The sequence below is a fragment of the Poeciliopsis prolifica genome, unplaced genomic scaffold (genome assembly GCF_027474105.1).
Source record: "Poeciliopsis prolifica strain line A6 unplaced genomic scaffold, Auburn_PproV2 SCAFFOLD022, whole genome shotgun sequence".
In the NCBI taxonomy this organism is placed as follows: domain Eukaryota; kingdom Metazoa; phylum Chordata; class Actinopteri; order Cyprinodontiformes; family Poeciliidae; genus Poeciliopsis; species Poeciliopsis prolifica.
This window is the reverse complement of record NW_026562397.1, coordinates 4,353,444-4,368,735: the sequence shown is the minus strand read 5'-3', so window position 1 is coordinate 4,368,735 and position 15,292 is coordinate 4,353,444. Positions and strand designations below refer to the sequence as shown.

At 37.3% G+C, this 15,292-nt stretch overlaps 1 protein-coding gene across 2 annotated transcripts in view; it reads right to left on the bottom strand.

Annotated features, from left to right (window-relative positions):
• dph1 (diphthamide biosynthesis 1) overlaps window positions 1-15,292 on the bottom strand; it is a 73,355-nt gene that overhangs the window by 45,725 nt on the left and 12,338 nt on the right. For both annotated transcript variants that reach the window (XR_008606996.1, XM_055045528.1), the window contains exon 3: window positions 15,022-15,085. Coding sequence is in view for 1 of the 2 variants with exons in the window: in XM_055045528.1 (XP_054901503.1) it covers window positions 15,022-15,085 (64 nt within the window). In the remaining variant the exon portion in view is untranslated. The remainder of the gene's footprint in view (window positions 1-15,021; window positions 15,086-15,292) is intronic.

Here is a 15,292-nt window from a genome sequence, read left to right as displayed (position 1 = left end):
TGGATTTTAGAAGAGTTTGTTGGGGTGTTTTGCAAAAGAATCTGTTCATATCTCATCATATGTACTTCAAATAAGAGGTTAAGGAGTAAAAATCATAAGCGATTCTTATTGATTGCTTGGTCAAAAAGGTTAAGGTTTAATTTCTGAGCTAACTGTGGAAAAAAAAATTATATATTGTTCAAGATTTTAACACAGAGCACTCCTCCCCTTCTCCTCCTTTACTCTGTTACTTCAGACTAGTGGCAGCAGCAACCAGCAAACACCTGGCGCTTAACAGATCATAAAAACTACTTCTCAGTCCAGAAGAGATGTAAACAACAGCATGGAGAAGCATTGTTGTGATGATGATCTGAATAGAAAATGTCGGAAACAGCAGGGGCTTCTTAAAGGTGCAGTATTATGTATTCCAGGCATATAGAGTAATTTAATAGCACAATCAAGTAACTATGTTATCTTCAGTCACTATAAAAATGCCGTACATAAACACAACTTAAAAATTTTTTGAAATTGGATTTGAATTGTTTGAATGTTCCCAATATGTTTTGCTACTTAAATAAAAGATAAAGTGAAGGATCTTTAAATATCTTTACCAGGTGTGTTGATAAATGGAAGTGGTATAATTTTATCATTAAACTCTGGTATGTAACTTTTCTACAAAAAAAACTATTTCTTGAAACAGTCACTATGTTGTGACAGAATGGTATAAAGAAAAAAACTCAAATAAATTGAGCTCTTCTGCCTTCTCAGTGCAAGCTAGAATGCACCAGAGCTAACCTTAACGCTGTCAATCATTCCTGTGTGTGGCGCTACTCACCCCACCTTCAATGCTATCTGGTATGCTGCAGCTAGAGCAACCCGTCATGAATGCTAACACTAACTAGCATGGCTACGGTGGATAAAGGGTTTTCCTGGAACAGTGAGTTGTTTCTCCGCCACTAGAACATTTAGCTGCACGTACATAAGGGTGACTGACAGCGCTAAGACCCGCCTTCTGGCTCTGATTGGTTGCTTCTCCATATTCCTCAGACGCCAATAGTAGCTCAGGGAGGAGATTGATATTTTCAGAGATCATCTGTCACAGACTGTTATGACAATTCTGACAATTATGTAAAAACAAAATAATTTTTAAATAAAAGTAACATGCTAAACACAGCTAAACATATCAACAGAGTCATGGGAATTACTTATTTTCATGAAATGCATTGGTCAGAGGAAGGTTGCACTAAATAATAGAACATTTCTGACTATGTTGTCAGGAACACTTCTGCATAAATTCCAATAACAGAAGTGGCAGACTGGCTTCACAGGCAACAAACAGACAAGCAGGCCAGCAGGAGAAGGTTGGAGGGGTACAGGTGCTTCATTGCTGCTTTTGTTCAGCCACAGAGAGCAAACTGCACAAATGAGCACATACAATTTCCCTCCTATCAAGCCATGGGTCCTCCAACACTCTGCAGTGCATGAGGATGCAACCCCCCATCTCCCTTCTGCACAAAACATGCGTGTGATATTTTTTTCCCCACATCTGGCAAAAGCTCATCTTTTATTCCATTACATTTCAGATATCAGCGACCCCCACCCCACCCACCTCCACATCCCCCATACACCCACCAACAGCCCTATTGTATGGCTCTGAGTGGGCTTTGGATGGAGGGGAAAGCAGATTGATACAACGAGAGACGGCCTTTCCCAAAGGTAGGATCTCTCCGCACAGATGAACCGTCATTATTTCTCCAAATGAATTCAGTTTAGTTAAGTGGGGGGATGAAAAAAAAAAGATTAAATCAGTGAAATGAAAGTCCGCCTGAATAAATGATGTTGTGTACGGTGGGAAAACAAGAGAATATGCACCTTGAAAACTAAATAGGAGAAAATGAGGAGCATTATCTATGACGCGTGGAGATGTTTGGATAAAGCCGATACGAACACAGGGACCGCGACAAAAGAGAAAAGAAAAAGAATTAAAACACAAATAAAAACGGGCGATCACATTGTGTTCACAATATCACCAAATCTGATAGCAATAATCCGCTTTATGCACATGTAACAATGACAATATCCCAACTGCCGTCCTCTGAGCAGGGGGCAACGAGCAAAAGGATTAAATTATCTCATATTCCTTCTTTTGTTGTCTGTAGGTTTTTACCATTTTCTCCAATTTAACGTCTTCTTCTTGTCATTTTTTTCCACAGAGGAATCATTGGTCCACAAAGAAGATTTATTTATTTTTTTTAAAGTGACTGTCAACCTGCTGCCATTGAACATCTGCCAGCAAAATGAGGCAACAGTGAGGCTGTGAGCAGTGGATGATGCTTACACAGATGTTTTCAGTAATACCATTAGATAATCCTTTAACTCCCAGAAAAACAAGATCATTACTGGTATTTCCCTGAGTGTATCTCATCTATTTGCTATGCCATTTATTCCTAAGCCTGAGCAATGGGTCATTATAGAAAAGCCCCATAGCTTTATCCAGGCAGAACCCAAAGCTGTACAGCAAAACGGCGTGTCGTTAGAACAAAGGAAACCAAGTCTACATAATAATACAAAAAAGCAAATATGTCAAACGGCTACAGGGAGTGGCATTGTTGTACTGACTTTACTGTCAAAGATAAAATCTCAAAGCCATACGCAAACACAGTCACCGTAATCTTCATAGATGTCTGGGGAGAGAAAAAAATCAAAAAAGTAAATCAAGTTCGATGCAGTAGTTATCAGATGAGCGAATGTTTAGACAGGGATCGTGATAAGGGGTATTATGTGCTGCTGTGCCACCACCGGAGAACATGCCCAAAGCTTCCTTTAAGATAATGTTACTGTGTGCAATTAATAATTCATCCCCTTTTCTGTGTGACTAATTACCAATCCTGACAAAGGCAGATGTAAGAACCGAACAAAAGAGTGGTGACCGTTAAAACTTTCTATTAATGAACTTTTGTCAAAAAAAAATTATTCTTTATAGAGACATTATTGTGTGTTTTCCAGGTACATAGTGACTTTTTACAGCACAATCAAGTAACTACGTTACCTTCAGTTGTGTCAGAAGTCAAACTATATATATGAAATATGACTGAAAAAACTGAGAAGTAACTCATACTGAGATCAGCTGATGCTCAGTCCCACCAGGTGTTTGCTAATTACTGCTGGCTAGTCTGAAGGAGCTGAGCAGGGCAATCGCAGGGGAGAGCTGCTCTGTGAAGCAGAAGTTTGAAAAGTGCAGCTCTGAGGAGGAGCTGTGCCTCAAATATTCTGCACTCAATAACAAGGTTTGTAAACTTTTCCCACAGTAAAATTCAAGCTTTCTGAAGTTCATTTTCAAATGTTAAAAAAAAAAAAAAATCTAAAAATAAGCTAACCTTTACTACAATTAATGACTCACTGAGTCATTGATCTGTTAGGAATAAAGTAATATTCTTTTGAAACAATCCAAACACATTGCCAAATGAAATGCTCAGACAATATACAAAGAAAGTTACAAAAAATAAATCCCTAAAAAATGTTCTCGCTAATTTCTCTGGCATTTAGAAAATAGAAATCATTTTGGTAATTCTCTGAACAAGAGAAACCTTGAAAACACCTAAATGAAGCCTGCATATAAGATAATGCAGGTTTATCTGTGCCACTAAAACACTATAATGTCAGATTTTCTCTCTAGAAACTATACTTTGTGGGAGGAAGGTCCTTACATAGCATCTCAAATCGTCAAACAAAAGGTGTCTGCCTTTATGCATTTTTATTACCTGCTGCAGCTTTAATGGTAGAAGACTAAACATTTTTGTTTAATCTTCAAATGTTTCATTATGCCAACAAAAAGTCAAGATGATTCACTGAGAGTTTAAGACATAGAACACACCTGCATTCAAATAAAAAAAAAAACATGAAGAAAAACTTATTTAACTAGCTTATTTAACTATGTAGAAGTTTTTGACAGCTCATTATTAAAATGTTCTCAAGCTGCATGCATTATTACTTTAACCCAAAAGAACAAGCATTTGTCTTTCTACAGTTTAAAAGTTCTGTCTTAGAAGACTGTCCTTGACAAATCGTGTTATACTTTTAACAGATGAGCTTAAATGGACATTAAAAAAAAGACAAACAAGAAAACTGAGAAGCCATTAGTTGACTGAAATCAGTATAAAGAACCAGTAGATCTTTATGAAAGAAATTGAAGTGCTGCTCCATTTCCAATTCCCGCAAACTGATGATGTTTGCACTGCAGCCTAGGATTTTCTGCATGATAGATTTCTTCTTGTACTCCCAGTTCAGAACCCAGTCTTGTCCAAACGTACACCCAGTTTATATTCACACTTCTAAAAGATGAATGCTGCTGGACACAAGATAAATTGGGATTTTACCAGTCCCTCTGTCGGCAAAAACATATTAAATGGAGAAATAGCTGGCATTCCTAAAGAAATCTCTTTTGACATAAAAGTCAACTGTGAAAAATATCCGCCGCGAGAACCTTTTTGCTTGCCGCGATTGATGAGGTCACATACGTATAAACCCTCCCTCGTTTATCCGTAAGGCTTTCCTTCATCATGTGTCGCTCTGCTCCCTCAAGACTTTTACATTTTTTCTCCATTCTTATTTTTTTTACTCCTTTCCTAACTCCTTAACGTGCTTTTTATCATTTCTAAATTAGAAAAAAAAAAATTACATATCTTTTGTATTTCTCTTCACAGACGCTTTGGCTAATTATTGTCCTGCCCTAACATTTTACATCCTGATCTATTATTGAATTGAGCTATGTATAATTAATAAGTCATAAGTTTATCTGGATGTGCTTCAAACACATATGTCAAAATGTTCATTATTACGAGAAAAACAAACAAAAATATGCGAAGCAAAGTGAAAATCGCTCATTTTTTATGATTGTTTTGGACACAGTTCTCGGTGTTTCAACAATAAAGAAGAAAGGAAACATTTATTCCAGCATTCTTAGAGCCTTTCTTTGAAAAATGGCTCATATAATGCTAACTAATCCACTCTGAAGTGAGAGATTAAAATAATACTGTGGTTCAGATCATGTTCAGCCTCTGGCTCATTACGAAAAGAAACATGACCTTCGTTTTCATAAAATATCTAGTTTTAAAAACTAATTACATTTGGTAAAAAAAAAAAAAAGATTGTAATTTTACTAAATAACTGTGAATATTTCAGGGTTTCCCCCAGAAAACCCAGTGATTGGGGCACCGAGGTGGTCCACCGTGTTTTTGTATTAAAAGATGTTAAGAGGACATGACATATAAAAATATTACTGGGTAATTTTACGTTATTTATACTGCGATTTTAAAAAACAAGTAAAACATTATTTAAAATCCTAAAGAGTCATTACCTCAGCTGGTAAGAATATTATAGTTATAAATACTTTAAATAATAGTCTTTTCTCTACAGACTGATACTGTGTAGCAGCATGTGTGGGAAGGGAAATATTGAGCCACATGGTAATTCATATAGATGCATAAGACAGAAACTTCAGGACCTTTACTAACTTTTTTAAGGACTTTAAACTGTGGAATTAGCATCACAGATGAAACTGTAACTTATGACTCTGGTATACTTTGATAAAAGTAATCAGCTGGTGCTTACAGGCAGGCTATGCAAAACTTTACGCACACAGTTCTCTGTTTCTGGTGTATTTTTGTGACATTGTCATGAGACCACAAACTAGAGGCCAGAAACAATACCACGTTTACAAAGAACCTTCGAAAAATCATCCCGGAAAACAACTGTTTATGTACAGATAAACCCAGAGACTTTAATAACCCACAGTTGGGTACGACCTCCTACTCTGAACAACTGACTAAAAGTTAGTTTCTTGAAGAAAAATAAAACTTTTTGGTGCCTGAACTTAATATTACACTGCTTTCTGTGAAATTACAAGCAGATGTGCCAGACACTTTGTCACCCAAAAGAACAGTGATTATGGCGGGTCAGAGTGATTATGTTGGCGGAAGAACAGATGAGGACAGGAGGAATGACTTTGCATATCCTTCTAGCACATTGCTGAAATGTGGCAAACAAAGAGAATCCAGCATGATATAACAGCTTAAGTGTCTAATATTTCTAACAAACCAATAATTATTCATATTGTTGTTTAAACTAAGAATCCAAAACCTAAGCATTAACTTTTATGCAAGTTACAAGAGTGAGCACCCTTTCTTTCTGTATCCGTGGAAAGAATCAATTGTACTTTTCACAACAGCAGGGACAATTTCAGAGGTGCTATTTTCCAAGATATCATATTACACAGTGTCAGCACCTACCAGAATTTCAGGTCTGCGAGGGCATGATGTGATGTGATGTGATTACGTTTCGCAAAGGTGAGACTGGTGGATATTTTTGTGATCCTGTAAGTCTTTGTCCGGCAGATGAGGATGGACGTTAGTGTGGCTGATTCACTTTTACCCCCAGGTTGTGGTCGTGTTGCCAGGCTTCAGTTTCTTTCTTGAACACCTCCTTTGGACTTTGCTGTGTTCAAACTAACTAGGAACACAACAAAGATGTGAGAGGAGTAGAAATACTTTGGGTGTTTTCACACCGGATAGTCTGATAGAGTCGGTTCGATTGGGGACCGAAGTTGCAACTGAACAGAGTAAAACAAATCAAACCAATTGAAAAATGTTTTCACACCCTCGCTTGTGGTGGCGCTGTGCTTCAGAAAAACCTCTGAAGAAGACATGAGCATAACTTCCTTCGTCACGAAATGTGAACAAACGTGGAGTAAAACCATTTTAGTGGTTTTGGATTTCTCTTTCATCCTAGGTAAAAGACCACAAGCTAATTCTCCCTCTACTGCTCGACTCTCTTGTCATTTTGGTTGCATTTACCCAGAATGCTGTGCATTGTTCACTTCCTGCTTTTGGATCGGTCTCTAGTCGGCTTTCATTCTTATATGTATTCAAATCATGCCAGGTTTTTGGGTGGACTATAGTCAGCCTTTTGATGCAAATTCAATTGCACATTCACCTCTCCAAATGAACCGGACTTTCTGAAAAAACAAACCAGAGTTGGACAAGCCACTTAACCCATTGACTTAGATCTAAGTATTTTGAGGGTGACAGTTAAGAATAGTGGACTAAACAGGGCTGGTGTGCTAGTATAAATGCACTCTGGAGGACCCACTTTCTACTAAATAAAAGAAGGAATTTAAGATTCCAAATAGCAAGGATGAAAAGTGCCACTGGGGAAAGTGATAAACTTTTCCACTGAAATATATGCCATCAGTTCTGTCACTGTATTTCTCTAAAGAAGATGTCACAAACCACGGGAACAGCCTCACAGAAGCTGACAAGTTTTCGCCGGCGTTTGCTGGAACCTGTTGAGATGCTTCTTCAGGAAAGTTTTAAGTGGGCAGGAGGAAAACGGCTGTCTGGAGAGACCATCATTAGAAAATACAACATTCTAGAGGTGAACTTGAAGCTCATACAGGAGCGCTCCAACTAATAAGCATCTCAATTAGCCGAAGAGCCGGCACAGGTGAGAGCCAAATGCAAGTTTGGGGAAACGCGTGTACGATCATACACTCTGTCATTGGCCAGACCTGTGGCTCTCGCTGAGCCGTGGAGAATGAGACAACGTGAGGGAAAGAATGCGTCGGAGTCTCCAGCGAAGCTTCTTCCTAATGCTAGACTTGACATTTACCCTGGGAGGCTGTGGGATGTGGCTGCTGCTCTCACTGAAATGATTCAACCTGCTGTGCAGAAGGGAATCTATTCTGATGGATGTCGACAGCTAGGAAGTAGAGATGTCTTGGGGGTGTGGGGAGTTGTGTGTGCTTATATTGTTTCTGGATTTACCAACACACAGCACTTGACATAGCTTTTATTTGAGCCATTTAGGGGGTTATTTTGGCAGTCACAGAGGGTTGGCATGATGAAGACAGATGGAAAACAGGAACGGTATGACAGTGGGGGTCTCAGAGGGACGGATTTCAATCAAACTTTTGACTGAATAACCCTGTCAACCAAACAATTCCCAGACTGTGCAACAGATAGCAAATCCATACCAGCAGAATCATTGAACATATAATTCTCACATGTAAGGTTGTCACAACACGCAATTAATCTCATGACACATTAAAGTGAACTCAACAATTTCCATTCTGATGAGTATTTTTTGAAGGGAAATTTTGTTTGCAGAGTCTTAATAATTCATTTTGTCTATGGTCTTGGTTGTGTGTGGTTTTATTTCCATTTTATTTATTGTTACTGGTTTATGAGTTTAATTTTGGACATTTTAAGTATCTTTCAGTTCCAGTGTGGTGTGTTCTCTACAAAAGTTTGTGTTTGAAAAGGCATTATTTTTGCCTCAATCAATATATTACTTGAAAATGGTCTCAAAACAACAATATTATCATGTATTGCAATAAATACTGGGATAATTTATCGTCCTGCAAGATTTTTTATTAACACACATTTCATAAATGTTTTACATTTGAGATATTGATGCCATGCTGAACTTCTTATTTTAATAAGAAAACTCTCTCTCGGATAATGGAAGGGAAATTTGTATGCTGATAGTATAACAATATCTGTCCATTGCACCTTTGTTTTTTTGGTTTTCTATCTACCAACCTGGAACTTAAATGAAATCTGGTTCCCGCAGTAACAGGCCTACCAGGTCAACTTAAGTAACTAAAAATTACCTAAATATTTTTTTGATAAGTGGTGTGCATAAGCCTGACACAATAGTGTCAAAAACATGACATAACACCTGTTATACACATAAAGTCTTCATGAATGCTTTTAATTATTGTCATGAAGTTTCACTCAGTAAATAAAATTTTTACTTTAATTGACTTTTTATGAACATTTTCATAGAACTTTGCATTGAAAGTGTTACTATTTAGTTGTAAACATTCATAAACACTCCTACATGTTCATAACAGGTGTAATGTCATGTTTATGACACTTCATGACATGACATGTCAGTCTCATAAAGTGTTACCCAAGTTTCAATACAACCTTGCTGAATAAATGTCTGTGCGTTTTTCAACACTGTTCAAGCTTTGGTGTGAGTCTTCATAATTTGCAGAGGTTCTTTAAATGTTACACACCATGTAACTTTGTGGTTGTTCCAAATCACAGATCAATGATTCATGCCGTGAAATAAATGCCATGGATTATTGGCCATCTCAATCAATGCGTAGGCTCAGTCCCTGTTATATCTTTAGACCTATTTTTAAACAAAGCTCCCTTGGTACTTTTGATTGTATATTCATCTGTAGGTTTTATCTATTGGAAAGGCTGAATATTTGATTAAGGATGATTATATTTGGTGACTGTACAAGCTTGCACATCAAATATGGATTTGAACAAATGTATTACTCATACATCTTCCTTCATTTTTCTCACTCACGATTTATAAGTTCAAAGTGTGCCAATGCTGGGAAAGCTACTGTTGCCAAGTATTGTGTATAATACAGTGATGTCATAGTGAAGTTATCTTCATCGTTTTGCTCCTTCATCACACTTACAAGAGCGTGAAAAAAGTAATTGCCCTTTAAATCTATTAAATAGCTGCTCCACTAATAAAAGCAACATTTTCCATCAAGCATTTCTGTTCTAAAAGATCTTGTGGTTTTGGACAAAAACCTATGTGTGTACTAGGCCTGGTCTTGGCATAACATAATATTTTATCTATGAAGCACCTTAACAGTTCAACCACAGCTGATAAAAGTTCTGAATATTGACAAAATGGGCCTTAAAACACAGCTGTGTGTATATCTACTAAACACGGACATTTTTTCATCAACAGATACATTTACACCAACAGTCTGGACTGATTTCCAACCCTGCTGTAATTTTGTGTAGTTCCAAACACATTTACTAAGCTATCCGGAGCATTAAGTGTCCAGCAATTCAATTTGACCAATAATTCAGAAATAACTTATTTTATTTTCTTCTTTCAGCAGCTGTTGTACCAGATACATTTTTACAATATTATTGTAAATTGCATGTTTTCATAATACTGCGCAGCTAGCCTGACCATTGCTTTCCTACACAATTCCACTCGATTTTAGTCTGCCTTTTGTGCTCCGCCTGGGATTTCTCCCATTGAGCTAGATTCTTCAAGCAGAATCTCTGTCAGCCCAATCAACAAACAGAACGAGAAGTTGTGACATCAATTTTCTGTACAATTGTATAATTGTAGTCTGCCTGTAGTTTTGTCAACAGCAATAAAGCTGTAAAGTTTAAAACGTCCAGGAAGCAATCGTTTTCAGTAGCTGAAAGCCAAACCCTCTGTACGGAGCAAAGCATAGAACATGGGACTGGTTTTTACCAGCATACAGTGCAGTCCTAACCTGCAACAGTTTTAAGCTTTGCTTGACTCTAGAATCTGTTGGACTGATCTGGAAAACAAAGTCAAATAAAAGCCTTCTAATGATGCTTGTCACACCCCAATAATCATGAGATAGCATCTGCTAGAGAAGGGCCTTGGAGAACAAAAAGAACTTAAAGCCCTTTATGACATGTACTGAATATCTGAAAGGGAGAGTTATTAGCCAGGGCATTTATATTTCTTTGCACTCAGAGATTCTCTCAGTAAATTCTGCTTCCAGCTTATAAAAGTACCTTTCAAATCTAGAACAAGGCAACAGAAAAACTATCACACACAATAAAATATAATGCTGCATTTACTAGCACACACATTTCTGGCACCCTACACAGCAATATTGGTTTTGATTAGAAAGTTTCCTCTCTCATTCGCCTGTGAGAGCTGACTCTAAACTAATCTTTGAACCCATATGACATTGTCACCACAGGCAGCAGACTGAATTATATAAATTGGCACAAAGAGAATCAGATAAAAGAGGCTGAGCATTGGAACAAATGGATCGCTGCTCTAATGAGCATCAATGAGTTCTTTAATTTCTGTCATTTCTTGTGACTCTTGCCTCTCTTTGTTTTCCTACAATGCTGCACTGTGTTTAAGTAAAACTGTTTGAGAGATCATCCTTTTCAGCATATTTTATTTCCCAGTTCAAACACCGAACAAAAATATGCCAAAACAACTAAATAGACATTATTGTTACATTATTATCTATTGTAAACGTGCATATATAAAACGTTACACGTTTTGGCCGAAGCACATGATGATTCACAAGAGCTTGTCCTCATTAATTCTTAGCAATCCGTCCAGCTGAAGCTCCTAACTATTGGTGCAGCTTAAGCTTTTTATCCTAATTTCACGTCCATGTAACAGGGGTTAGTAGTAGGGATGACAAATCGGTCCAACATATGATGCTATTTTGACTTCTAGTAACACTGAACATCTGCAGTTGAGACAAGGTCAGCGCTAAGTTCTGCCAACATGCTAACATTTTTTTGCTGCTTCTAAATATTTGTCATGCTCTGTCTGTGATCTTTTTTTAGTCTTAACATGAAAAGCTACAGCTCCATGGCATCGCAGCAAAACAATAAGCAATCTTTATCGGGGGAGGTGGGAGGGTGGGAGAGGTAAGCTGTCAAATTAAACATCCAGAAGCAGAACACTTTCACCTGTGGGTTAATCCACTGAAAAGATTAACCCACAGGTGATGGCAAATTTCATGTGCCATGCCGAGATTGTTATCAAGGATATCCTCACTCTAAAGGCACAACCTAAAGAGACGATAGTATGAGCTAAAGTAGGCAGAAAAACAAGGTTGCTTTAGGTTCCTCTTTAAAAAGTTACGGCTTTATCTTTATTTGGAAATCACAATTGGGAGGCAAAGGCTAGCACAGGCTAGCATACAGTCACTTCTAGTTCCCATAAACCATGTAAAAATCTGTTAAAAAGCTTTAGAAACAACTGTACGGGTGAATTTATTCAAATGTAAAGAAAAGCTAAAGTAAGTCGTTTATGATTATTCAATTAAAACATGACTTAATTTGGGGCTTTTAAATTAAGTCCCCACTGTATAAAAGTGGTTTGTGCATCCAGCTCTTGGGATGCACAAGCCACTTTTTTCATTGGTGCATTCTGATACCAACGCAGATTCTTGAGGTTTAGTATCGGCCGATATGATCGGATACAAAAAAAACTGTCCTAAACTGATTTAAAATGTTTCTTTTTTCTTTTTTTTTTTTTGAATAAATGTACTGAATTATGAATTTATTTGATAATTTTGCACCAGAAGCTTCATAAGCTTGACCTAACATGTAAAGACAACAACATTCATTTGTTCAGTCAGTGCAATCAGGAGTGGAATAGCTAATGTGAAATAAGTAATGATGAAATTGAAACTGACAAAAACAATAGGTTGACTACCTTTGATAAACATGTAAAAATAAAACTAATATTCTTCTAAATGGTTCAGAAACTGAAATTAGAAACTCTAATATATCTTCAGCTTCCTAAAATAATAACCCAAGTCATTTTCTGCCCAAAGTGATTTTTTTTTGTGCCTAAAACATCTTTTGGAAAGAAAGAAATGGTGATTTCATTGGGGGGTTTTTGTTTGTTTTGGGGGTTTTTTGGCCAAAATAACTTTTGACAAAAAATAACAGGAAAGAGATGATATAATGTGAAATAACAAAAAATAAAGAAAGACATCACCCAGAGCACAAAGCACAGAATTAGACTGAACAGATCTGCCTAATCTAGAATTTTTTTTTTTTTTTTTATATCGGGACCAAAACAAATGTTAGTATCTGATCGGTACACTTCCAATTGGAACCATCTGATTCTTTAAAACAAAAAAACAACTTGAGTTATAATAGTTTAACTTTAAAACATTAGAAACCTGCTTACTTTGTGTCTGCTCTGATCTTTATTAAGAAATAAAAAAGCATCAGTAATCCAGCAGATCCTAATGAGAACTATCTAAGAGAAAGATATTTTCTGCTTTGCAGTGCGGCGAGAAAATCATGCAGAAGGCGACGAGAAGGTGAAAAACATCGAGAGACAAATGATAAAAGACGAGCTATGAAGGAAGTCAGAAAAGCAATTAGTGTCCGCTAATTGCTCTCATTAGAGGAGATGAGGCCGATTTAGCAGCGTTCCATGATGGACGTCTGAACATGTGGCGTCAATGTGGACGGCACAGATGTGCGGTCTGAGCGCGCCACAGTTCATATTGGCAGCTCTCAGTCTGATAGCAGCAGCGCTGATAAGACCGGAGTCTATCATCAAAACTGCACTCTATCTTATTTATGTTAAAGAAGCAGAACTGGCTGTAAGTCGAACAGGAGATAGCGAAACAGCAGACGCCTCACAGAGGAGCAGTAAAGATAAACTGCATTACGGTGTAAGAAGAGATGATGTATAAAAACGTAGCGACAGAAAGACAAAGCTCAACTCTCAGCAAGTGAGCGGCCTTACTATTTATATTTTAAATAAGTCCAGCAAGGCATCGTAATATAAAGCTCGTGTTATCAAGAATAAACTTAACACACTAAAACTGATGTGATCTAAGCTTCCTGCATGAAATCAAATACCTCACTCGGCCTGAAAAGTTTATAGGAGCTTCCAGCACTCTATCGTTCATCTTGTCCATTTTGTAATCAGGTTTCAATTGACGAAACACAAAAAGGAATCCACGCTAAGTGTTTAATGATAGCACCCATTTTCTTTAAGAGAATACATGACAGGCACCGCTCCTGGGGAAACAAGGGCAAGCTGAGAGCAAAACGAGACCGCAGCAACAGCAAGCAGGGGAGAGCAAAACAGAAAGAGAGAGAGAGAAAAAAAGATGTTTTAAGGACATTATGGCCCACTTGCTCAAATGTGTTTTGGAATGTGTCTTTTTTTATAAACACTACACAACAAAATCTAATTTACTGGAGAGCAGCCAGAACCAGAGTTCGGATGCGGCGAACCATTACGGCGCAGAGCGAAAGCATCCGTGTCCCGTTTCCCCACATCTTTTGTCACATTATAACTGCAAATTTCAGCGTGTTTACACTGAAACATGGATCATGAGTCGATGAGTTTCCACAAGTGGTAAAAGAAAGTTTTGCCCGTCACTCCCAATCTGTGGAAATTGATGTTTTCAACTCTTGAAACCTATTCTGAATTAGATTTTAGGTATGGACTGGACCACTTTAACATATGAACGAACATGCTTTGATCCAAACCATTCCACTGCAGCATTGGCTGTATTGGCCCATTGTATATACATTTTGCATTTAAGATAAAAAAATAAAAATAAAAAAAAGAAACTTATATGTTCTACCTGAAATTTCTCAGGTGACGCAGTTCTATTTTCACCCAGTCCAAATATTGTTAAAAAAATCTCCAACTAAGCAAAATCTGATGTCCAATTATTAATCAGTCAATCCAAAAAATATATTACAAGTATTTTTTTTGGATGCACATTAATCCTTTGCTGAGTAAAGGAATATTTTAATGTTGTGTTTTACAGCAAAATGTTTTTATTTGAATAAGGAATTCAATTATTTACATATTTTATGTATTCACAGTACTGTGTAAAGAAGGACAAAGTGAAAATTTTGCAGGATTTGGCAATTTTTTTTGTCTGATTAATCGATTGTCAAATTAATTAATTGTTAGAATAATCGATGTAATGATTGATTACTAAAATAGTTGAAGCCTTGCGTTGTGTTGCTAATCATATGCAATTCCAACAAAATATCAAAATATAAAGAACTAAAATACTTGTAGAAGTTACAATATGTTTAATCTGAAATCCTCCTTCCTTCAGTAGAAAAATAATAAAAAAATAAATAAAATTTAGCCTGTTTGATGCATTAGGGCCAACATGGATGCAATTAACAAGAATGATAACTCTTTCCTCCACTCCAACTGAGAGCAACGGGAGCTCCGGTATCTGCTCCGTCCAAAAAAACACTGCTTAATCACATCTCATTTTCTGCTGAACTGGTGGAGAGCAGCACTACAATGATGCTCTCAGTCTGCTAATGAGTACCAAGTGGCCACGGCAAGTTTAAGGTTACATGCTGCTGCTTTAACTTCTACACCTGCAGCTCGTTCTCACTCCAAAATATCAGTAATCTGAAATAAAAAAATAAATAAATAAATTTACAAAACACCTTATTTGTTCCTCTAGCTTACCTCTCTATGATGTCGGCGATGGCGCAAGCAAACATCTGCAGGCCCTCCGGAAGCTGCAAAGCGACTGAAACGAAAAACAAGACGACAAACAGAGGTTACACACTCGTGCTCTAACAATGGGGCATGTGTTATTGCAAACCTGGTGGACGACACAGCTTGGCTGGTTCACAACGCTGGTAGCAAACAATGACATTTCAGAGAAATATTAATGCTGCTGCTGCAGGTCGGGTTTTAGCGGGTGACGGGCTGCTGGAGAGTCCAAAACGATTAC